Source organism: Corythoichthys intestinalis, chromosome 11, assembly GCF_030265065.1.
Source record: "Corythoichthys intestinalis isolate RoL2023-P3 chromosome 11, ASM3026506v1, whole genome shotgun sequence".
Lineage (NCBI taxonomy): Eukaryota > Metazoa > Chordata > Actinopteri > Syngnathiformes > Syngnathidae > Corythoichthys > Corythoichthys intestinalis.
This window is the reverse complement of record NC_080405.1, coordinates 29,651,597-29,677,497: the sequence shown is the minus strand read 5'-3', so window position 1 is coordinate 29,677,497 and position 25,901 is coordinate 29,651,597. Positions and strand designations below refer to the sequence as shown.

Here is a 25,901-nt window from a genome sequence, read left to right as displayed (position 1 = left end):
TCTCCTTTTAATATTAGATAAAAATAATTCAAATATGAAAGTAATGATTTTTACACCAACATCTTTAAGAAATACATCAAAAAGAGAATAATGAATAGAATTACTTTGGAATATTTAACAAGTCGAATATATATATATATATATATATATATATATATATATATATATATATATATATATAAATGTCATTTTCCCACGGTTAGTTAAAAAAAAAAGAAAAATTAAATAATGAATATGTTTAAGGCACTCAGAAAAGATTATCTTAGATCAACAATGTCTCTAGAAAAAAAGGGAAAAAGTAAAATTTTTTTAATGGGGGAAAAAGGTTAAATATATATATATATATATATATATATATATATATATAAATGTCATTTTCCCACGGTTAGTTAAAAAAAAAGAAAAATTAAATAATGAATATGTTTAAGGCACTCAGAAAAGATTATCTTAGATCAACAATGTCTCTAGAAAAAAAGGGAAAAAGTAAAATTTTTTTAATGGGGGGAAAAAGGTTAAATATATACAATAACAAAAAATTATGAGAAAATATTTACTCTAGTTGGCTCATTGGCTCTCATTTGAATCAAGAGGGCTCGTCAATGGCAGCCAATTGCTAAAGTGCTCATGACAGAAGAACTAGTGAACTTAATATTACCTTGCCCTCAACCGGTCGTCCTCCAACGGCTCGGTAACTCAGATCCTGCGCTTCGCCATTGATCTGGACGTTGTGGATGCAACCGTTGAAGGACTGAGGCGTGCGTTCAGGGCCGGGTCGCAAGCCAGAGGCAGACACGTGATAGGGTGCACCTGGACCAGGGAGACACGGACACGGAGAAAGTGTAAAATTACTCGGGAGGCTTTTGAGGCCGTGATCGCATCCTCACCACTTCCTCGATGTATTTTTGTGGCACAGACGCCTCCGCGCTACCGCGGATGTGATGTGCGCATGGATGTGGCTTCATGCTCATGTTCTTTTGTGTGCATGTGTGCGAAAGGAGGACAAGGAGCTGGGCTGTGCGGAGACCGATGGAGGGGCAGGTGCTCAGTAGATCAAAAGGGGCACATGAACAAGAATTTAACACACCTTACAACATCATTATTTAGTTTAACCAGCTTTAAAGTATAATTGGCTGTTACTGTGACAGACCTTAATTGGGAGCAGGGAATAGGGAATAGAAAACAACACTGTCATCAACACTTTCTGACTATGTGTGTCTTTGCCTCATTTCTCCCTTCAACCTCTGTATCAAATTCCTTCCTCAAATTGTTGTTTATCTGAGAACTAGTTCTAGAGCTAGTTATGACATAAAATTAGTTATTAAAGTAGAAAAGTATATGAGAGGAAATTAAGTATTAATATTTATTTTAAAAAATCCCCACAATAAACCTGGTATTGTCATGAACAGTAAATAATAATCAAATCAGTAAACAAGTTAACCCAACAATACACCATTAAATGCCCATTCCCACTGGCCCAGATTAAAAAAAAAAAAAAAAATGATGAAAGATGAAAAATCCATTTCTGTCAAGATATTTTTCCCCATTTAAAGGCTTTCTAGGTAACCAGATAAGTTACCAGCAAGTAGTGTAGCCAAACTAGCTGGCTAATAACATTAGCCTGTATGTTAGATGGCCACATTGAGAATTTTTTTTTTTTAGCGTTAGGCAATTATGAGATTCAGTGTTGTAAAACAAATAAACATCTGCACATGCAGCATCGTCTCAGTTAGTATTCGTTCGATTAAATATGAAGCACACAATAGCCGAATACCTGCGTTTACAATTACTGCTGATTGCTACTTCTGGTGTTCTTGATAATAAGAAATAAAAAAAGAACACCCAAAGAGACAATCCAACTACAACAAGATTCTATTTTATCAAAACTCACCCAGCTGTTGTGATTTGGAAGAAATTCCTTTCCGTTCATATTTTTCACCCACTCTTTCCAAACTTCTTGGACCTCTGCATGTCCAGGAAATAGATGCAACACGGGCAGTCTATTTTTTTTTTTTAATTAATAAATTTATTTATTCATTTTAAATGTGTTTTCGGTGTTCAAGTAAAGTACTCGGTGGTGTGCCTGCAGTTGGCCAACACACACATACGCACAAAAAAAAAACCAACAACAACAACAAAAAAAGCCCAGGCATAAGGGGCACTTTGGGGATGCACGTGCCTGACAAAGAGTGCCAGAATTTATGAAGTGAATAATGAAAGGTGTCACTAAACATGTAATTTTTTCTTTATTTCCATATTATCTTTATTTTTTGTGTGTGTTTACTTCAATTTGTATTCATTTATTTCAAAATTTGCTTAGATATTGATTTTTATGTTTTTATTTTTATTTATCATTTTTATTTTTATTGATGTGTTTTTTCTAAATTTTTATCATATATTTAGATTTTAATTCATTTTAAAATTTATTTTAACATACTTTGTTGTTTTTATTCATACATATTTATTAAAATGTTTGTTTTATTGTGTACCGTAGTATTTATTTTTGATATACTTAATTTTTTCTAATTCATTTGTTTTAAGATTTACTTAAAATGTCATATATTCCATTATTTATTTATTTATACAAACAAACTAACACAGTAATTTTAAAATAATCTGAAATAAACTAATAAAATTTGGAATAAACAAATGAATATTAAAATTAATGTTGTAATATGAAAAATATAAGTTTTTTAACATTAAAATAAATAAATGTATTAATTTAATCATGAAAAAAAAGTAACAGTAAAATATAGCTTCAAATAAATACTAGATTTTAAACAAAAAATAAAATAAAAACCTCAATGAAGAAATACAAATTAAAATGAATATAACATAAATACATTTGTGGCATACCTCCAATGTAAAGCTGCGTGTCGTGGTCGACTGAGGGTTGGCGCGCCAGCTTGCCTAGGCTCTTGGGGGCGCCGTTGTCCACCACCAGGCTGAGCGAATGGTTCTGAATCAACAGTTCCACCGTGTGGAAAAGTCCGTCATTTACAGACTCGACGCTGTTGAACACAAAAATGAAACCCTTATGAATCAGTATTACTTCCAATTATGACTAATCACCATTGAAAAAAATGCAATCTTTTTATAACCCCTGGAAGTAAAACTGCGGAAGCTCAGTTGTAAAACGAACCCATCTGATTTTTAATCATAAGCAACTCGAGCTTTAGGGCCAACTTCAAACCACCAGAGCTTATTTGTCTTTATACCAATAAGAACCTCAAGCATTTTGAGCGAAGTACAAGACTGTTCGGAATTAAATCAATGACCTTTTGCACCCCGTCAGTGTGGGAGTTGAGGTTGCCCCCGCTAAGTGGTTTTCACTGGAGGGGCGACAGACAGCCAGAGAGAGACAGTGGTTTGGCAAAACAGAGGAAGGCAAGGGGCGTTGAAAGAATATGATGGCTGGGGCCTGAAAAATCTTGAAATAAAGGAAGTCAGTGTAATAAAAAAAAAAAAAAAAATAACTGAATGATGAGGACAATAACATTTTTTGTTGTATTATTAGCATTTTGATGAAAACGAACCATGTTTTTTGGTTGTTTTATATTCCTTTTATTTATTAAAAATAAAACATACAGGATATACTGTCTATTTCAGAGTTTTTCAACCGGTGTGCCATGGCACACTCGATTGTCAGGTGGGCCGCGAGAAATTATCCAATATTGCATTTTTTTTTAAACGTCATCGGGTGGAATTGCAGAAGGAAGGAAGGACTTGGAAGAAGGTTTTGGTTGTGTGCAAATGAGCGAGGTATTTCTCGTGTCGCGTTCAAGAACTGCTCGGATTTCTAGCCCTCTTGCTCTCCGCGACAATGTGGACCCCTGCACGTCTACTGTACATCATTGGATTAGACTTGTCAAGTGTCGATATACACGAAAGTGTCCTTTCAACATGTGACGACCTTCAATCCTCCCCTTGTGTTTTATTCCAACACATTCTTGAGGACAGCAAGGAGACCGATGGCTAGAAATCCGAGCAGTTCTTGAATGCAACAAAAGCCAACTTTCCAACAGCGCCACGGTGCCAAGCAAGCTTAAATGTCATCTCCAAACGAAACACCCATCGCTTTAAAACAAGTCAATGGACGATTTTGTTTGCCTTTGTGAAAACACAGAGAAACAGGCAACTTTTTTGAGGAAAAAGTACAAAGGCAAATGAGAAAGCCATCAAAGCCAGTTACCTTGTTGCTGAACTTGTTGCTAAATTCAAAAAGTCCCACACTGTGGCAGAGATATTAATACTACCTGACTGCAAAGTAATCGTCAGCGAGATGCTCGGTCCTGATGCGGTTAAAGACATTGCTAAAGTCCCCCTGTCTGATAAGTCTGAGCTTTTCAAGCCTAACTGCTATTAAAAAAACAAAAAACAAAAAAAAACAGAGACAAAGAGCTGTTGAAGAAGAGCTTCGTGTGCGTCTTTCTTCAATTCCAGCCAGGATTTCGGTTTTGTGTTCATCTAAACAGGCTCAAGTCACACTAAGTTAGAATAAATATTGAGAAATTATTGGTTAATTAAATATACTGTACAGGAAGTAATTTTGGAACATTTTTGGTTTGTGGTGTGCCGTGACATTTTTTCCTACGTAAAAACATGCTGTGACTCAGAAAAGGTTGAAAAACACTGGTCTATTTCATCAATGAATACAATTATAAATTCATAGTATTATCTCATTGCTTGCCATTGAGAAGGATTGATATCCAATTCATTTAAACTGGGGGGGGAGTGGGTGTGAATGCTTATCTTTCAGCGCCATTGACGGCACTAGACGTCCAATCTATTTTGACTGGGAGGGGCGGATGAACGAATGTTTATTCCCTCTTCCCAGTCCATATGGATTGGACATCTAGCACAAATGAATGTGAGAATTTATGTTATTTATTTCTGGACAATTTTACTCAACAAAAAATGACATCCTCGAATGCCTGTTTCAAAGCAACACTAAGGAACTTTCATGTTTGGTCGATTTTAGCAGCGAAGATTGACAAAAACGGTAATGCTTTGCTTTAAGGCAGGGGTCTGCAACCCAGTCCTCAAGGCCCGCTGTGATCCTGGGTTTTGTTCCAGCCGATCCAGCACAGACAGTTGAACCAATGAGGCTTCTTGTAAAACAAGCCACACCTGACTGCAATCAACTGATTGCACTTGTAAAACACCAGATTGGTGAAAAGGGTGTTATCATCTTGTTTGGTTGGAATAAAACCCTGCACCCACAGTGGGCCTTTGTGGAATAAGTTGGGGACCCCTGCTTTAAGGAATTGAAATCGACCAATATGGGTTGTTCAGGACCAATACCGATACAGATTATTATTAGTAGGAGGGGCCGATAACAGATTTTTTTAGTTATAATTGGCGCAAAAAAATTGAATAATGCAAACATTGAACTTCATTCAAATGCCTAAAGCATGTTTATTGAATCACACAAATAGAAATAGCTCCAGAACTGCTTGAGGCGCAATACAAGTGTAACTCCATTTACCATTACCATTTAACCAATCAGAGGACTGGGTGAATACCAGTGCAGGAGACAGCAAGCAGCCGAAACAACTCTGTTTCAAATTGATTTTTTCCATATCGACCAGTCCGATTAAAAAAAAAAAAAAAATGCCGATACAGATATATGTACGTCAATTTTTCAAATATTGGCGATGATAATCGGCCCGGCCACCGGTCTATCTCTATTAACCCTTTAACACCTAAGCCTATTTTGGCCGAATTTGCATGCATTTGATGTTGCCTTTATATTTCAAAGAAAAATTGTTCACAATGTCCAAGTTGGGTCCCTTTTTTCGAGACACCTTGAACTTCATGTCCAAACTGTTGTTTTCTTCACTGACCAATTATAATCCACGTTTTGGACCCAAAAAGACAAAAAAATCCCAAAATATTTTTTCAAAATTTGTAATGTCGATGTCCCATTGACAACCAAACATGCTCGACCAACCGTTTTGAAGCTTGATAATATTTATTCAACTTGTTAGGGTAAACATTCAATAGAAAAAAAATAAGATTGAATAGTTTTATGTTTGACAATTCAACACAAACAGCAGGTATGGTCATAGGCGTTTTTGGCCCTTACACATACTATGGTCAAAACAGGTTATATACAGTGCAAAATAGTGAGAAAAAAAATTATATATATCATCCAACACAAAAAGGGTTTGGAGGATATCTCTTTGTGGAGTTAGGTATTGTACCCATCACCCTATCAAAAGTATATATGTACATGTATTCAAGCTTCTGGAACACACATCTATATAAAAATTGAAAAGATTATAGTGAAGAAAAAATATATATAACATTGAAAAAAAGTTTTTTCAAAAATATTGACAAGTAGTTCAGTTCAATTCAAATTTTTCAGGCATGGGACACAAAGTTTTTTTGTTTTTCCACACTCAATAAAGCTTCTTCTTGAACAGGTCACGGAGCTGCGTCACACACAACGTCACACAGCCTACTCTTTCGCCGTTTGTGCGCTGCTGTCACTTCTACTCGCCGAGACGCCGACTCATCCGAGGAAAACAACGACAAATACGGCTCATCTTATTCCTTGAGTTAATGAAATAATGCATTAGCTTGCGCTAAATTTAGTTTTAGATTCATTCTGCACGTTTCAAAGTCGCTCGCTCAATCCAACCGGTGTTGTTGCTTGCTACACATGCCTCCCTTTCCTTAGTTGGCGCCTCGCTCGGAAATTTATCAAAAATGTTCACATTCGGTTCGTCCTTCTTGACATCATAACGGCTCTTGGGATATGTAGTCTTTTGTGCTGCTTTCGGTTTTGAAAAAGGACAAGAAATGATGGAAATAAGGAGATAGATACATGGTCCATGCGGTGTTTTAATACATATTTATGAGTGCAATAAAACTATAAAACTCAAATGACCTTATCTCCCATTTTTCTTGGTCGATTGACTTCAAATAAAAACCGGTGTGGACATCAACTTCCGCACTTTCAAATGAGACCAACCAGTGGCACGTGGGTGACGTAATTACAGCGTGACGAAGCTTCAAAGACAACATGCGTAAACGCGTCGCTGCCGACACGTTCGGTGTAAAAGGGTTAAGGAAGACTGCGTTTCCCATGAGGACTAGAGCAGTGTTGTAAAATCCCGATCTCCCGGTCACCTGCAGTTGGATTGAACGACATTTCTGTTTCCAGCGGCTGGGTGAAGGTTGAATAGTGATGAGGTAATGAATCCAGTTGTGAATAAACAAAATCATATGAATGGGGAAATGGAGAAGTGACATATGCCGTAAAGCAGTCAGCACATTTGTATTTTTTTTTTTTTTTTTTTTTTTTTTTTTTGTGTGGCAGGTTTCCTGCCACCCTCCTCAAAGTTAATCAGTGCCGGTGAAAGCAATACAGATCCCCTCAGGCCATAAAAGAGGTGTCATTCAACTAGTTGTCAGCCGACCTATCATCACAAATGTGATGAAAATATTTTATAAAGGTTGAAAAGTTTCAAAAACAAATGTGACCAAAGTCAATTTTGCTAACTGCTGAATACAATGATGGATTGAGAAAAAAGCAAAAGCAATCAGATTTGAAAGACGAGTGCCTCATTTCTGCTTGATAAAAAGGTAAACAGTGCAGAAGACAAAGAGATGACTGAGCGAGGTCTCTGCGGCCATCACCGTGCCCGGATGGCATCGTTATTAAATTACGCGGCGGCTAATAGAAACCATGTAAACGTCTGTTTCGACTCAGCAAAATGTTCAACAAGTTCGAAGTCAAACATTAAAAACAAAAAAAAAGCAGAAAGTCATCTGTCATTGTTGATGTAATGCATGAACGTCCATAATCCAAGTAACACCTTGAATCAATTATCCATGCTTTATATGTGAGGATAAATTGTGGAAAATGGCTTTAAACGTGTGTTTGGACTGCGGTTAACGCTGGTCGAAATGTTGATGTGTACGAAGGCGTGTTAGGAGGAGAAAAAAAAGGCAGTGTTGAGAACTGAAAAAAAATAGAATAACACAGTCCACGTTGGGACTACGTATTTTGGCATGGCTTTGAAGTTTGTTTGACTTTTGCGACATTGACACTATGGACTTCATGGGTGCTTTTAGACGTGCGCTGTGTGAACACGATCGTCCCATGCAGATGTGGAGCAAACAGACCTGACAACTAGCAGTGATTATTTTGAGAGTTGATGAATAGTCAAATGTTGTCAGAGTCAACCAATCGGCCCACATGTGAATCATATGTTATTTGCTTTTATATTACTGTGTGGGCGCAAAATTTTAGCTGGAAATATGCATTATTACCGAAAAAATTGGAATGCTGTATAAATATCTTGTAACTGTAAATGCAAATATTTGTAAATATCTCAATTTGATTTATTTAAAAGATGATCTGTTTTCATTAATGTTCCACAAATATTTGAGAATATTTACCGTTTTTTTTAATCCACTTTAAAAAACAAAAAGAGGAGAGAAAAAAAAGAAAAACGAAACAAAACATTAGATGTAGAGAGTTTACGATTAAGAAGCTCAAAAATCAGCAAATTTTTGAGCATCCTAATGGGCAATTTTGAGGTCAACAATCTAATAAAACAAAGGGCGATTTTAAGGTTTAAAAAAAAAAAAAAAAAAAAAAAAGTCTCTCTCTCTCTCTCTCTCTCTCTCTCTCTCTCTCTCTCTCTCTCTCTCTCTCTCTCTCTCTCTCTCTCTCTCTCTCTCTCTCTCTATATATATATATATATATATATATATACCAAATGTTTATTATTTTGATGAATTATTTTGCTTTTAATTAAAAAGTGTTTTAAAGAGTAATACAAATGGACAAAAAGTCTGAATAAAATATGAAAATGTGTACTATTAACTCACTGACTTCCACTGACAATGATAGACGTACAATCCATTTCAACTGGGAAGAAATAGAAGTGAGTATCACTGATATTTTCATGACAGTATTTGTTCATAGTGTGACTGAAGACCTGCTGCTTTAAAACATGCTCTCGCACCCCTTCAAATCCAAATTCCAGCAGGTGGCAGTACAGCACAAGTGCTTTTTCACTGCACACGCTTCATTGCACTCATTTAAATCTAAAAAAAAAAAAAATAGATAGATAGATAGATAGATAGATAGATAGATAGATAGATAGATAGATAGATAGATAGATAGATAGATAGATAGATAGATAGATAGATAGATAGATAGATAGATATACTGTATATAGATAGATAGATAGATAGATAGATAGATAGATAGATAGATAGATAGATAGATAGATAGATATAGATATACTGTATTTATAGATATACTGTATATAAATATAGATATACTGTACATATAGTATTAACTACCTGCCACTGACATCGATAGATGTCCAATTCATTTATCCATTTTGACAAAAATTTGTTTTTTTTTTTTTCTTTTAATATTTTTCTTTGATAAATATAACAAGAACAACAATTAAAAACATATATAATTGACTTTTTATACTTTGTTTTATTGTTTAAAAGCATTATTTAAAGGATAAAGGAGGAAACATGAGCAGTAAAATTCTTTTATATTCTCGTCATTTAATTTTAAATTGAAAATACTAATCAAAACTGGTACACATAAAGTCTATATTGTCTTTTTTAAATGGATGAACACAATAATAAATTCATAGAATTCAACTCATTGGCTACCACTGAAAACATTAGACGCCAAATTCATTTAAACTGGAAAAAGTGGTTGTGAATGCTGATCTTTTAGTGCCACTGACGGCGCTAGATGTCCAATCCATTTTGAAATGGCTTGGACATCTATAGCTGTCAATGGCAGCCTATAAGTACCTTATAAAAGGTTACCCCTAAACAAATGACAGCCAACCTAGATGTAATTACAAGTAATTGACTTTCTCTCCAAATATTTGGATTCTCTCCACTTACACTCTTAAACGCAATTGGGTGCTGCTGTCGTTCTCCCAGCCCTCGTTTGTTGACTATTTATGAAAAATATCATTGTGTGCGTGAGCAGCCCGAGTTGATTAAAGTGACACGGAGCAGACGCGCCGGCCACTACCTCAATTAGCCGTTGCAGAGACGGCAGCTGCTTCTCTCTTCTTTTCTCTTTTGTTTTTGTTCCACTCCTACACTTTTCATGAAAGCGATGTTTCTTCTAAAAGTGGCACCGGTCGCCGTTTGATGCCACGTTCCAGGAATGAACTGCAGTTTTCCGAGCTTTCGCCATGTGAATATTTGAATTGCCTTTTAGCGTTTTGAACCTATAATGTTCACAGAATGTCCGCATTTTCGGGCCAACATTCGCTTCAGAGGCTTGGATCGCAAATCAAATAGGAACACTATCAAAAGTGGCTTGTCGTACGGATGCAGCACTTTTGAACACATCGTGCGTGAGTTGTTTGATTATGGTTGCACAATGAGAGTGTGTGGTATTGTAGAACAAGCACGGATAAACGAAAAAATCAGATTCGTGCATTAAGACATGCGATGTGAACCAAGGCTTAGTGGTGTGTTTCCCACATCCACAACATTGGCATAACTTTTTAAATTACTTACAGTGGCTGCTGCTGGCCGAAAAAAAAAAAAAAAATTAATACCCCTCATCTTCGAAGGGGGCAGAGAAGGCGGCATGTTGTCAACATGTACAGTATTTCTGTCTGGGCTGTGTGAGTGTGCGTGTGTGTGTTGGGGGTGAGTCAAGACAAGCCAATCAAACGTGTGTTTGAAGGGCTAAAATAAATGGATCGGCACATTCAGCAAGTGAAAAGTAAATGTAAGTTGAAACATAATGAAAAAAATTCACTTAATAACTGTAGGATCGATTCTATCCTCACATCATATGGGAAGAATCTAAATCGGGGTCCCCAACGATCGGACCGCGGACCGGTACCGGTCCGTGGCGCATTTGGTACCGACCGCGCAGAAATGATAAATCATTTATTAACGACTGCATTCTGGCCGATTGACTTTGGCCTGTGCCGATTAACACACCAATATCCCTGTCTACTCTAGATATACAACTACAGGATAGGAGGTCGTCATAGAAATGCATTGATTGGACTGTTAGCGTTACATCTTGTTTTGTATATCTACAGTATGTGCGCTTGGCCCCACACTAGAATGACTGAAAAACGGACGTCTTTGGACAGATTTTTTTGTGGGAATAGGGAACCTGACGAGCCAGAAGATGAGCCTACAACCTCGAAGAAAACAAAATCTAGGCTACTTCCCAATCACTAAAGGCCCACGAACTGCGAAGGAGTGGATTCGTGACCCATATGTGAATAAACCGAGTGATTCGAGCATGTCTGTGCAACAGGAATATCAGCTTGTAGAGATCGCAAATCACGGCGACTGTAAACATACATTTGAGACAACAACTCTACGGAAGTTCTGGATTAAAGTCATTTCGGAATATCCTGACATCGCTGGGAGAGCACTGAAAACTGTGCTAGAATTTCCAACATTGTATCTTTGTGAAGCGGGCTTCTCTCACTCTCCTATCTTGGGACCATCTCGTCTAAACACAACGAGGCTAAAAACAAATGTTATTTTTAGGGCTGTCAAACGATTAAAATTTTTAATCAAGTTAATTACAGCTTAAAAATTAATTAATCGTAATTAATCGCAATTAATCGAAATTCAAACCATTTATAAAATATGCCATATTTTTCTGTAAATTATATATATATTCTGTAAAATTGTTGGAATTGAAAGATAAGACACAAGATGGATATATACATTCAACATACGGTACATAAGGACTGTAGTGGGCATTTCACTCTACTGTCATTTAAATCTGTCTACGCTGTCCTCACTCCGAAGCGTCTACTTTTTCCAAAGCTAGACAGCTAGTAAACGACGCCATAATAATCTGACTTCTTTCTTTTTCATCTGATTTATTAATAAAATGGCCTCAAACCATTGTCCTCTTTAGACCGTCGTAAAACTACAAAAAAAAGTACACCAGCATTGCATTAGCTACAACGTTAGCTTAGCACGCTATACAGGTTTACAAAACAAACAAAAAGCGTCTCATACAAAAAATAGAACATTTCGCTTACTAACATAATATGTACATTATTTACAACAACCATATTTACGTACAAATCTTGTCCAAGGATCATATAAGCACAACATTACAACGTAGGCGTCAGCCCGAGACATCCTGCAGCCATATTGAACTGGCAAGACAACAATAAACCATGTCGCAAAGCGACCACAAGAGTTCGCTGTTAGACAGCACAAAAAGCCTTGCTGTAAAACCAAAAGGCCAGAATACTGTCTGAGCGGGACATGTGCGTTAATTGCGTCAAATATTTTAACGTGATTAATTAAAAAAATGAATTACCGCGCGTTAACGCGATAATTTTGACAGCCCTAGTTATTTTATATTTGCTGCATTTTACTCCCGCACATTGCAGGTGTTCTGACAAATTTGGCATGCGCTTAACGTTAAAAATTACTGCAAATGCAGCGATTCCAAAGTACACAATACAAACTTTTTTTTAAAGAAAGGAATATTAACTTACGTTTGCCATGTTAGCTGCACACAACAACTGCCCGCAATTATCCCACTTAACGACTTCCGCTTTTCGTTAAGCATTAATTTACGCCATTTTCGTGTTGCACATATATGTTTATGATGTAAATAGTTTTTTTTAAGCACCGTTGGATAACATTGAGAGTCAAACTGAATACAAAAGAACGCTTTTTTCACCGCCACAAAAGCTTTGGGAGCAAAATTTTGTAAGGGTGCAAAATTTGACAGAACACCGATCCGTGAAAAAAAAAAGACCGTAATCACTCTGGTCCGTGGTGCAAAAAAGGTTGGGGGCCCCTGATCTAAATAACCTGTATAGCTGAACTCATTATACAATGCACATAAGGTTGCATAAAAGTTGGTGGTGACAATTTGAGCATCCTAAAAAGTTGCTTATGTTATGTCCCTACCGACCCTATGCAAACCTACGCCCTTGCCACAGATTCAACTGTCCATCGCAGTGACTCTGCTCGGAAATGCTTACAAGCAGAGGTGGGTAGTAACGTGTTACATGTACTCCGTTACATTTACTTGCTTAACTTTTTGAGAAAAATGTACTTCTAAGAGTAGTTTTGCTAAGTCATACTTTTTACTTGAGTGGATGTGTGAAGAAAAAAACGGTACTTTTACTCGGCTACTTTGGGCTACACAAGAGTCGTTACATTTTTCCTCTTTATTCTACATATTAATTTTTTTTCCAGCGATGCCAAGAGTAGCTCTACCAATTTCACAAATGAGACATCGCAACAATAATCACATGACTTCATTACACCAATCTGACGCAAGCTTGCAGTTTTATGATCACGCAAGCCTGTTCAATCATGTGGCGTCTTTAAACCACTGTAAAAAAAATCAAGTATTTGACATAGAACGCTGCCCTCAACATGAATCGAAAGCACAGATTTAAATCTCTCTCCCAGTTTTTATTTGGAACCGATTGACCAGAGATATGATCCTTTTAATTTCATAATAGTAACTATGAAGGAAGTATTCACTATTTAAACTGGGAATTATTTTCTCTACTAGAGGGCACTCATGCTCTTTGGACGAATAATTCTTTGTCTTTTTTCTCTCTCGCCGGAATTATAGATATACTTTTTGTTGTATATTTGCAATGGGTTATTGTACAGTATCATTATAACAACAGTTCATATAGATAAGTTTGTGCTGAGTAAAATTTTTGGCTACTCTACCCACCTCTCCTTACAAGGGGAACTCCATCTTCAAATGATTTTATTTCTTGGACTGATCAGACTCATGTAATGAAAAAATGAGCACGCAATGAGAAATGGATAGCGTTTTGTGGCGAAAGCTTGGCGTCGGGCCAAGTTCGATCAGCCTCCAAACTGCTGAATAGTGAGCAATGTGGAGGACGGTCAACTGAACTCTACAAATCAGTTTCCTGCCTTTAAATCAATAGAGACAAACTAAACTGATGAATTACCCAATCAATCTAATTGGTTGTACTCCACTCTTAAAACATACTGATAAATGAAAGAAATGTAAAAGGAACAATGATTGTTTTGCATGTAGGACCTTATAGTAGAGGTCAAAATGCAAAAATTGTGACATTATAAATCATGAACTGCGATTGATGGTGAAAGACCCCACCAGGGTTGCTATAAAAATGAACTGTTAAGAGACGTTGTTGACCTAAAAATGGTCCATATCCTCTTAGTTGCGTATATTTTATGAAATGCATTTTTCATTTTTGTTATTTGTATACATTTTTAATTTAAAAAAAATGGGAAAATCATTTTAAATGTGTATTTATTCATTTTAATAGTTTTTATTTATTGTTTTCTAAATTACATTGTTAACTCTACATAGGAAGCTAATTTGTTCCAAGACTTTGTAAGTCGAAATCGTCGTATGTCGAGCAGGATTTTCCCATAACAATACATTATGATTCCATTAATTCGGTCCATAGCCCGAAAACCTACACTAAATCCTTAATAAATACTGCTGGTACCATTACAAATGGCAATTACACATAGCAAAACAAATAAATTATAAATAAAAATCGGAATATTGATAGGACAATAATAATAATTCCTGTAATAATGTAACGAATCGGGTTCTAATGTGGCTGAAGTGTTTTGCGTGCTGCAACTGAACGCACCGCGTGGCTGACTTGACAGTGAGATCCGTGCGGTAGATATTTTACTTTGTCTTTTAATGTTCTGTTGTTGGCGTTAACTGCGACGGACAGGAGGCTTGTTGTGTTTGCACAAGTTCTGAAATATATTAGTAAAAACCTGACGAAGCTGGTGGTTTCTTCGCGATGTTACCACAATAATAATTGTCACCTTAACTTACAAAAACTGGCGAACTGATGTCGGAGGAGGAACGTCCAGATCATAGACATTCTACGGCTGTATTGTCGAGCCAGTTCAAGGACGTGCACACCACGCTCATATTTTTCTATCATTTCCATCTCCATTTCAATGTTAAGTGTCACCTTTTTCCTTTTTTCACCACCTGTATTAACCTTCTTGGAACCCATGTTGATTTTGCTTCAGAAAATCCGCCGTGAGTCCATCTTGCAGGTAAGCAAAGAAACTGCTGCACAGTTATAATTCATCGTATTTAGAGCATGTCGGCGGATGTAGAAACAAATGGAGAGTCAAATTTGACGTCGGATGTCGAAAAGATTGTGTGTCAAAGTGACCGTATGTCGAGGTACAACTGACTTTTTTTTTTTGCAAAAAAATACAGTGTATCACAAAAGTGAGTACACCCCTCACATTTCTGCAGATATTTATGTACTAACAGGCTGACCCCCCACCTCTTCAGTCTCTGCAGCAATGCTGACAGCACTCCTGTAATGAGTTACATGATGTTTTGGAGGGAAAATGACAAGCAGTACTCAATTTGGACATTTAGGGATGTACGTAGTTTCTAAGGGGTGTATTTACTTTTGTTGCCAGGGGTTTAGAATATCAATGGCTATATTTTGAGTTATTTTGAGGGGAAAATAAATCAACTCTATTATATAAACTGCACACAGACTACTTTTCATTGTGTCGAAGTCTCATTTTGTCATTGCTGTCCCATGAAAAGATATACTCAAATATCTGTAGAAATGCGAGGGGTGTACTCACTTTTGTGATACACTGTACAATAAAGGAGAACATATCGTAAATATTCTCTTTTTATTTTGTAATTTATAATTACTTTAGTTAATAACTAATTGCTTGCCATTGAAAATGAAACAGGAGTCATATTTCAGAGCCATTGACGGCACTAAATGTCTAATTCAATCTTGACTATAAATGTGAATGAACGAATGTTCATTTGCCCCTACCAGTCAAAAAGGGATGGGATGTCTATTGCTGTCAATGTCTTAATTTATTGATTTTAAAAATAAAAATAAGGAAAGTGGGGAAAACCCTCCAAAAAATATAATTTTTCTGTAGTCCTCAATCTTTCATAAGATTTCAGAAATGTTATTTGAATTTTATTTGCGTGAGGAACATGAAGCCGATTCACATGCTTTAATTTTTTTTTGGCACACAAAAAATGACGTGACAGACCGTAACTGACGCCCGGGCTTTGAGTTTGACACCTTTGCTATAAAAATGTTCTCACCCTTCTACAAGAAAAACTGTAAAAGTAATCGTAAAGGTGAGCCAACGGTTACAGGGCCATTTGCATTTCTAGGGCAGTAAATATGGAGATACTGGATGGATGAGCAAAGTGTGTGGAATAGGTGGTCTAACAAGCGAGAGTGATGAAAGCACATGATTAAGTGTGGAGATGACTGAGGGATGAAGCACACCAGAGAAGGTGGGGGAGTCAACCACAACCCGAGTCTGAGAATTATCCTTGTCGACTATCGTTAGCGTGACAAGGGCCACGCCTGTAAAGACAGATGAGAGACGCGAGAGGAAACAGAGTGGAAATAGATGACTAATATTAACTCATTGGCTGCCATTGATGGCACTCGATGTCCAATCTATTTTGACTGGGCAGGGCAAATGATCACTTCCTTGAATTGCTCTAAAATTAACAGGAAGTGACCCGGGAATGCCCAAAAATCATCAGAAAGTGACTCCAAATCAACAACAATTGACCTGTATGTGCTCCAAAACCTACATGAAGCGACCCAAATCAATAGGAAGTGACCAAGAAATGCCACAAAACCAGCAGGAGATAAACAATGAACATAAAATGAGCCAGAAATGCCCTAAAATCACCAGGAAATGATCCAAAATGTACTGGAATGCCCACAATGAACTCATTGCCTCCCATTGACATTGGTAGACATCAGATTTATTTAGACTGGGAGGACTGCCTGTGAATGCTCACCTTTCAGTACTATTGACAGCGCTAGATGTCCAATCAATTTTGACTTGGCGGGGTAAATAATCGAATGTTTGTTTAAAAAAAAAAAAAGAAAAGAAAATAAAAAAAAAAAGGGGGAGAAAAAATCTCTTCATCTCTAAATATCTTCATATATATATATATTGTATTTATGTTGCATTTATTTCGTTTAAAAATCAAATGAAATTTAAAAAAACAAAATCAACCACGCGACCTTTGTGAGGTTAAGTGCATGGAAGTTGAATAAACATAACATCAAAAAAAAAAGAAAAGTAAATATTTTCAAAAATGATTTGAAATGTTATTTAAGCCATACTTTAGCAAGGAACAGGAAGTCAATGCACAAGATGGTTTGTTTTCAAGACTCTCGGGCCTTGAGTTTGACACCTGTACTGCAGTGAATTAAAAAAAAAAAAAAAAAAAAAAGTCATTTCAACATTTAATTCAGTCAGTCTTGTATCACTAAAGAGAGCCTGTGTACCACTGTTGGTAATTCCACCACACTTTAAAAACCACTGATGTATGTGATCCTGGTCTCCAAGCGATTCCGGTACATCTGGTTTATTGGTTTTCAACGATTTTGCCAAAAAACCCAGAAATGTTGGAATTTGTTTGAACAAAATGATTTAATGACTTGATGCTTGTTGCACAAACTCTGCCACAATGGGTTCCAACCCCCTGCTGATGAAGCCCCGAACAGGAGAAGCTTCAGAAAATGGATGGCTGATTTGCGCTTGTGCTGCCAAAAAAATTGCTCACCCCAATGCCTTTGAGCAATAAATCCTCATACCATTAATGTAAGGTGACCGCGCTTTTATGTCTATAAAAATAAATGTTTAATAAAACTCGGTTCACCCATTTAATCGCTCGTTCTAAAACATATGACAGCACATTGGTTTTGATACACATTCATTTGTATCATTGGCTGCCATTGACGGCGCTAGATGTCCAATCCACTTTAACTGGGAGGGGCGAACAAACGAATGAGATAAATATTCACATGGGTTGGTCAACATAATGGCCCTTCGAAGGAAGCCATAACATGATTGTTGAAAAATGTAAACTAAAAAAATGAAAATACAAGGTCTACTACAAGGGTGTCAAACTGGCGGCCTGGGTGCCAGATCCGGCTCGCCGCATTATTTGTGCAACCCACGAAATTAAATCATGCATAGATTTCATGTTTTTTTGCTATTTTCTGTTTTTACTCGGGTTCCTTTTAAAAAAAAAAAAAAAATTTAAACTAAATATTTACATTCTTTCCTTTGTTTTTTAATTAAATCCAAAAATGAAAGAGATGTCCCCTTTTTTATTTAAAAACTCCAAATAAATAAAAGATAAAAATGAAAAATAAATGAAGTATCATTAAAAAGAGTTTATATATTATATTTATATATAAATAGAATATTTATTTTATTTTCCCTTTTTTTAATTTAAAAAGATATTTTTTACTGTTTAATTGTATTTATATTAATATTTATTTTAAAAATTTGAAATAGACATTTAAAAAGGGGAGAAATATTAAGGGGATCAAAAACATGATTTGATCATTTTGAGGTCAACAATGTCTCAATGTTTTACTGACTATAAAAATAAGTAATGATTCATTTGCTAATTGATTAGTCAACTAATCATGGCAGCCATAGTTTACCTGAAGATGAGCAATCACAGCTAGTCTTCCCAGTCTAAATGAACTGGACATCAATCATTGTCAGTGGGAGTCAATGAGTTAAATACAGTTAATTTATGGTTGTATATTTATTTATTTTTTTTACAATATGGACTGTTACAAAGCATGACAATTCAACTCCATCGACAGAGGTGGGTTGTAACGTTTTACATGCCCACCGTTACATTTACTTGAGTGACTTTTTGAGGAAAAATGTACTTTAAAGAGTAGTTTTACTAAGCCATACTTTTTAATTTTACTTGAGGAGATATGTGAAGAAAAAACACTACTCTTACTCCACTACTTTGGGCTACATAAGAGTCGTTCCATTTTTCCTCTTTATTCTACATATTACATTATTGTTTTTTTGCTAGCGATGCTATTGCAAAGAATAGCGCTACTAATTTCACCAATAAGACGTTGCAACAATAATCACATGACTCCATTACACCAATCAGACGCAAGCTTGCCGTTTTATGATCACGCCTGTTCAGTCACGTGTCATTAAAGCACCATAACAAATGAAGTATTTGACAGATAGCGCTGCCCTCAACATGAATTGAAAGCGCAGACTTAAAACTCTCCCAGTTTTTATTTGGCACCGATTGACCATGGAGACCGGAGATATGATCCTTTTAATTTCATAATAGTAACTATGAAGGAACTACAGTACTCACTATTCAAACTAGGAACTATTTTCTCCACTAGAGGGCAGGGCACTCGTGCTCTTTCGACGAAAATGCTTCATTACTGTTTTTTTTCGCTCATTAATGATTTTTTTTCTCCCTTTGGCTCAACGTGGTTATGTAATGATTATTGTACAGTATCATTATAAAAACAGTTCATATAAATAAGTTTGTGCTGAGAGAAAAAATACCAGTTTAAATAAAAAAAACAAAATCAAACAAAAATAAGCAGTTACTCAAAATGTTACTCATTACTTGAGTATTCTTTTCACTGTATACTTTTTTTTTTACTTGTACTTGAGTACCGTATTTTTCGGACTACAAGTCGCTCCTGAGTATAAGTCGATCCAGCCATAAAATGCCCAACGAAAAGAAAAAAAAACATATACAAGTCGCACCGGAGTATAAGTCGATTTTTTTGGGGAAATTTACTTGATAAAATCCAACACATAGAACAGATATGTCATCTTGAAAGGCAATTTAATATAAAAATACAATAGAGAACAACATGCCAAATAAATGTACAGTGTACAGTGCATGAACAACGAAATGTGAATATACTGTCCTACGCTACGGCCTGTCCTGGCTATACAGTGAACTCACAAAAGACAATGCTGGACGTCCGTATAATTTGCTGAATCAATTTGGTCCTCGATAGAAAACAGGTTCGCATCAACGTAAATAAATGATAATTAGGTACTGTTAGTAATAAGTAACAGGTTAGCATGCGTTCGCTATCATTAGCACATCGTTCAAACAACCACACAACTGGCTCTAAGTGTCCGATCGCGGGTGGAAAACACACAACAACAACAGAAAAGATGATACACGCAGGCGTTGCCTCTGTAGAGATGATTTAAAAGCATAAACAATGAAAGTAGGTTCGCATCCGTCTATTCTCTCTAGCTAACTCGCCCACACTCACTCACTCACTCACTCACTCACTCACTCACTCACTCACTCACTCACTCACTCACTCACTCACTCACTCACTCACTCACTCACTCACTCACTCACTCACTCACTCACTCACTCACTCACTCACTCACTCACTCACTCACAGCTACGTAGCTGTCCGTCTTCTTCTGGCGTGTCACGTACACAAGTGCGAGAGCGCCCTCACGTGGGCGTGAAAGCGCCACAAACTAAATGCATCCATTTCAAGATAAAAAAGTCAATAATACAATTGAACATACACTGCCAAAGGCAGAACGTGAACGTGGCCATAGCTATAAAGAGTTATTCAGATAACTATACTGGACTGTCTCAGAAAATTAGAATACACAATATTCTAATTTTTTGAGACAGTCCTGTGTATATATACAGGACTGTCTCAGGAAATTAGAATACACAATATTCTAATTTCCTGAGACAGTCAGGAAATTAGAATATTGTGTATTCTAATTTCCTGAGACAGTCCTGTATATATACACAGGACTGTCTCAAAAAATTAGAATATTCTGTATTCTAATTTTCTGAGACAGTCCAGTAGCATAAGAACATGCTAACAACTTTACAAAACCATCAGTGTCACTGCAAAACACCAAAATAATATGTGAAATTATATCATAATGTGTTAATAATTCCACACATAAGTCGCTCCTGAGTATAAGTCACACCCCCAGCCAAAATATGAAAAAAAACGCGACTTATAGTCCGAAAAATACGGTACTTTTTTTGGATGACTACTTTTACTCTTACTTGAGTAATATCATTTTGAAGTAACGCTACCCTTACATGAGTAAAATTTTTGGCTACTGTACCCACCTCTGACCATCAAGAAGTCATATACAAAGTACAATCCAAGGTTATAGTTTGAATCAGGCTTCGACTGCTGACTTTTCAGTAGCTGCCGCTTATCCATGGATAGATTCTTCCCAGCGCGCATACTGACAGATCCGTATCACAGCGCTTCCTTCTAAAAACAAACACCAACTCCGCCAAATTCCGCCGTAATCCCGACGAGACGGTCGGCGACCCGACAGAAAGGCAGCAAAAGTCTTTGGAGGTGAGACTTCAAACGGACCGCACAAGAGACCTCATTCAAACGCGTTTAGCCGGCCTTAAGCCTTTGGATATTGTAGAAAAGATGCATTCACATTTTCATAGGAATTGATATTCCCTGGTAAATTGCGGTAAAAGAGATGATAATCCAAGATAACACTTCTACATTTACTAAAGCGCCTGGAACATAAACAACAAAAAAAACAGACTGAAATAGTTTTGGGGAAGTTCAACTGACTTCAAGGGCAGAAGAGGGGAAGTATAAAATATGCACATTTGGTGCGATTCCCAAAGTTCAAGTGGAGACGGTCATAGAAAATTAGCCAGAGGGATGTCAACAATTGATTTTGAACTTTGCTAATAATGCAGCCTTGTAAGAAATAAATATGTGAAACCAGAAACTAAAATGGAATCAGACTTTTAAATCAGACATCTTTCTGAAAACCAGGAATGTTTTGTCTCTCTCGCACAAACCACCGATAAAAATGCACGTTTTAACTAAACTCTGTTGATTGATGGAGTATTTTTCCACTCAGAGTTTCATGCTTTATAGGGGAAGTGACTATTTTTGGTCATTTAATAAAAAAAAAAAAAAAAAAAAAAAATCAACTCAAAAAGACGGTGTCCAGTCTCTACATATGTGGATAAATACAGATAATAATAGGTAATAACATATAAAATAGATAGATAAATAACATAAAACAATATTAATAATATATTAATAAAAAATATTAATCAAATCTAAATGAATAAAATAAAAATACACCGTAGTATGGCCTTTATAACCATCAAGTCGATTTTTGTTTCTTTAATTTCATAGTATTTAGCTAGTTGCCTGCCATTAACAACGATGACGTCTAATTCATTTCAACTGGGAGGTCTGGCTGTGGATGCTCATGTTTCAGTGCCACTGTTGGTATCAGACGTCCAATCCATTTTGACTGAATGTTCATTCGCCCTTCCCAGTCAAAATGGATTGGACGTCTAGCGCCGTCAAGAAAGCCGTTAGAAAACAGAAGGTAATGTGTTTCCTTAGTTTCAACTGGTAATATGTCAAAGCTATGGTGTTGTCAACAAAAACAGTTGATCTTTAAAGCAGATGTTTTGTCTATCACCATCAATGGCAGCCATTGAGTTAATGAAATATGCAAATTGTGTCAGTGCGTGTTTTATTGCGTGCATTCTTCGTTTTTACAATCAAAATTCGGCACGTTGTTCACAAGAAATCATCCTTGTGTATTGTCTCGTTAAGACAAGACCTTTTTATTGTCTTAGAATTAACCTTACGCTTGTAAGATGTTTTACAACGGTGACAGTTTCACCTTGATGATATTATTTCAAGTAATCTGTGTTTGTTGCTTTCAAATGCCGTAAAGGTATGAATTTTAATTACCTGTATACTGTCGTGGGAGGATAGCTAGCCATATCATAGATGAGTCGTATGTGTCCTTGATATAGTTCCAGCGCCAAAGGGTCGTGGTCCTCCTTATACAGCAAGATTCCGTTGTCTTTTTCAGTGGCCACCTGTGGGGAAGACACTACTGTTGTCATGATACTAAAATTTTCAACGACACAGTATATCACTCAAAAAAAGCCTCAATACCATTTTCAATACTACATAAATAAAAACCAAAAAATAAATGTTATTTTATTAACTCTCTCTTTTAGTTAATCCTAACCACAATACCCTAAAACAATTTCCATGGATTGCTCCAAAATTAACAGGGAGTGACCGAAAATACAGTTCAGACCAAATGTAAATTAGTTTATTTGCCCACTCCCAGTCAAAACGAATTGACCAATTGCAATGTCCAGAGAGTAGTGCAAAATAAAATTTACCAGAATACCCTATGACCACAAGCATGGGTTGTCAATACTTTTTGCAATCAAATATCGTATCCATATACAACATTGCAGTATCGATATTTTGATAGTTTCTATACTTTTGACAAGCCTAGAAGACAACACACGATTTACCTTCTGAATTATTGAATTTGCCAAGTGTGACAGGAAAAAAAACGCTCACTTATGTACAGTCACTGAGATAATTTGGGTCAAAAATGGTTCAGCGTGCACAAATAGAATAAAATGGTCCAAATTACATGGCCGCCTAGCAGATAAAAGCCTTAAAAAAACATTCCACACAGAGATAACGAGTTTGTGTCTAATCTCTGGACATGCTCTCGTGAGAATTCACTTGCAAATTGGAGGAAAACCTTCAAGAAACACAAGTGGTTGATTGTGAAAGCTGTTGCATGATTCCATCCAGCCAATCAATATTATGTACATATTTAACTCAATCAAAGCAATGTTGACGTTTTTAGTTGCGCAAACATTTCCAACAGTTGAATGAAAATCATTCTTTTGAACAAAACTGTAGATCAAATGACAGTGTTTGTTGATTCTGTCAAACATTAGGGAAAAAATGCCCTCATTTTGGAACGGCGTGAAACTGAAAGCCAGAGAAAACTATTCAAATTTATCATAACTTTTTCAGTACCATTGATGGTGATAGACGTCCAGTCCTTTGAAATACTATACTTGTGACTAATGGTTTTGACTATTCAGACAGCTGTATATTAAGTTAGCATAAAATCATTATTAATAAAATAATTCATATTATTATTGTAAGGAATTGTGTTGTCTATGTTCTGCATGAAATTTATGTGTTGCTGTTTTCAATTGTCTTGCACGCAGTACTCACATACGCTTGGCAGGGAGATCTAATTGACTAACTATTGAGTGGGGATAGGGACATCTACCTACTGGTGCTGCGTCACCAGTAGGTAGATGGCGATGTAGTGTAAAGCCGGGGGATGGCGTGGCTCAGTGGTGGAGTAGCTGTCCTCCAACCCAGAGGTCGTGGGTTCGATTCTCCACCCTGATGAACTTGCCGAAGTATCCTTGAGCAAGATACTGAACCCCGCATTGCTCCTGGTGCTGTGTCACCAGTAGGTAGATGGCAATGTAGTGTAAAGCGCTTTGAGTACCTTGAGAGGTAGAAAAGCGCTATATACAGTGCTGCTCAAAAGTTTGTGAACCCCCTCAACATTTTGGAATTTTCTATTATTTCAACCTGATTTCCTAATCAATCAATTCAGTAGTTTTTTTTTTGTTTTTTTAACAGTTGTGTTGTCGAGACTAAATTAAAAAGAGTTTTCATCAACTGATGTAGGTGCAAAATTGAACTGTTTGGTCACAACCAAAACCGCCATGTCTGGCGAAAAGTCAACACTGCATACAACCAAAAGAACCTTCTCCCAACAGTGAAGCATGGAGGTGGGAATGTCAAGATCTGGGCTTGCTTTTCATCCTCAGGACCTGGACAACTCCACATAGTCCAGGGAATCATGAATTCTGAGGAATATTGTCAAATCCTAGAACATAACCTGACGCCATCTGTTTTGAAGTTAAAGCTTGGCAGAAGGTGGATCATGCAACATGATAATGATCCAAAGCATTCCAGCAATACAACCAAGGAATGGCTGAAAAAGAAGAAGATTCGTGTTCTGGACTGGCCCAGTCAAAGTCCTGACCTAAATCCCATTGAAATGCTGTGGCGGGACCTGAAGCGAGCAGTTCATGCCAGACGCCCATCAAACCTCTCTCAACTGACTGCGTTCTGCAAGGAAGAATGGGCAAAAATCCCCCAAAGTAGATGTGAGAGGCTGATTAGTCACTACAGAAACCGTTTGGTTGAGGTAATCTCTGCAAAAGGAGGCGCAATATCCTATTAACTGAAGGGGTTCACATACTTTTGCACACATGATATCTGAGTTTTTCTTAAATCAACCACTTTTGTTAAATAAAGAATGACAATATAACTATTTCTTTTGTTTCAGTCCATTATTTGGAATGTCAGTATTGTGGATTTGGGTATAACTTAACATTTAATAAGGTTATTTTAGTTTTTTTTACAAAAAATCTGACCATCGCTGTGGGGTTCACAAACTTTCGAGCAGCACTGTAAGTATAACACCATTCACTATCTTAAGGATGTTTGCTACTATGGCACATTGAATCCAATCAATGCAGCAAGTCAACGAAATTGGGCGTCATCTGCTTGATAAAATGTGCACTGCATTAACAGTTCTATTCTTGTCGATAATGACGATAGACATGTAAAACGTTGATTTAAAGTTTTAGATTGTGTTTTGGTGATATACAGTATATCGTCATATCATATAGCATTAAAGTCAGTGGCAGCCAATGAGGTAACACAAACCCCTGGAAAAGATTAAAAATGTTAAATTAAAAATGTGAAAACACCAAAACAAAAAAATGAATGTGTTTAAGGGGAACTGGAAACAAAAAAAAGTGTATACATAAACATATACGTAAACATATATTTTTAAACGCTATGTGCCTTTTTGCCATTTCAGCGAGAAACGTGATTTGATTTGCCTTGAGTTTATGCTCACTAACTTTCATTGACCGCGATGGACGTCCAATCCATGAACAATCGTTTATTTTCTGCCAGCCCTCCCAGTTCAATGAACTGGACGTCTATCCCCGGCAATGACACTGAAATACTGAAGCATGGAATTCTAACAGTCATAGCAGGATCAAATATAGAGATGTGAACAAAAGGTTGCATGATAACAAGAAAAGGGGAGCGAGAGAATGTGTTAAAAAGGGAACAGGAGTGATTTATGAAGGGCTGTCAATGCACTTGACTCCCCCCCCCCCACCCCTCAGAGTG

General features: G+C 36.6%; 1 protein-coding gene across 3 annotated transcripts in view; it reads right to left on the bottom strand.

Moving 5' to 3' along the window:
* The window catches only part of slit3 (slit homolog 3 (Drosophila)), a 399,629-nt gene that overhangs the window by 6,775 nt on the left and 366,953 nt on the right, over window positions 1-25,901 (bottom strand). For all 3 annotated transcript variants that reach the window (XM_057849631.1, XM_057849630.1, XM_057849632.1), the window contains 3 exons: window positions 22,593-22,723; window positions 2,854-3,008; window positions 656-807 (listed from right to left, as the gene is read on the bottom strand). In XM_057849631.1, the coding sequence (XP_057705614.1) occupies window positions 656-807; window positions 2,854-3,008; window positions 22,593-22,723 (438 nt within the window). The remainder of the gene's footprint in view (window positions 1-655; window positions 808-2,853; window positions 3,009-22,592; window positions 22,724-25,901) is intronic.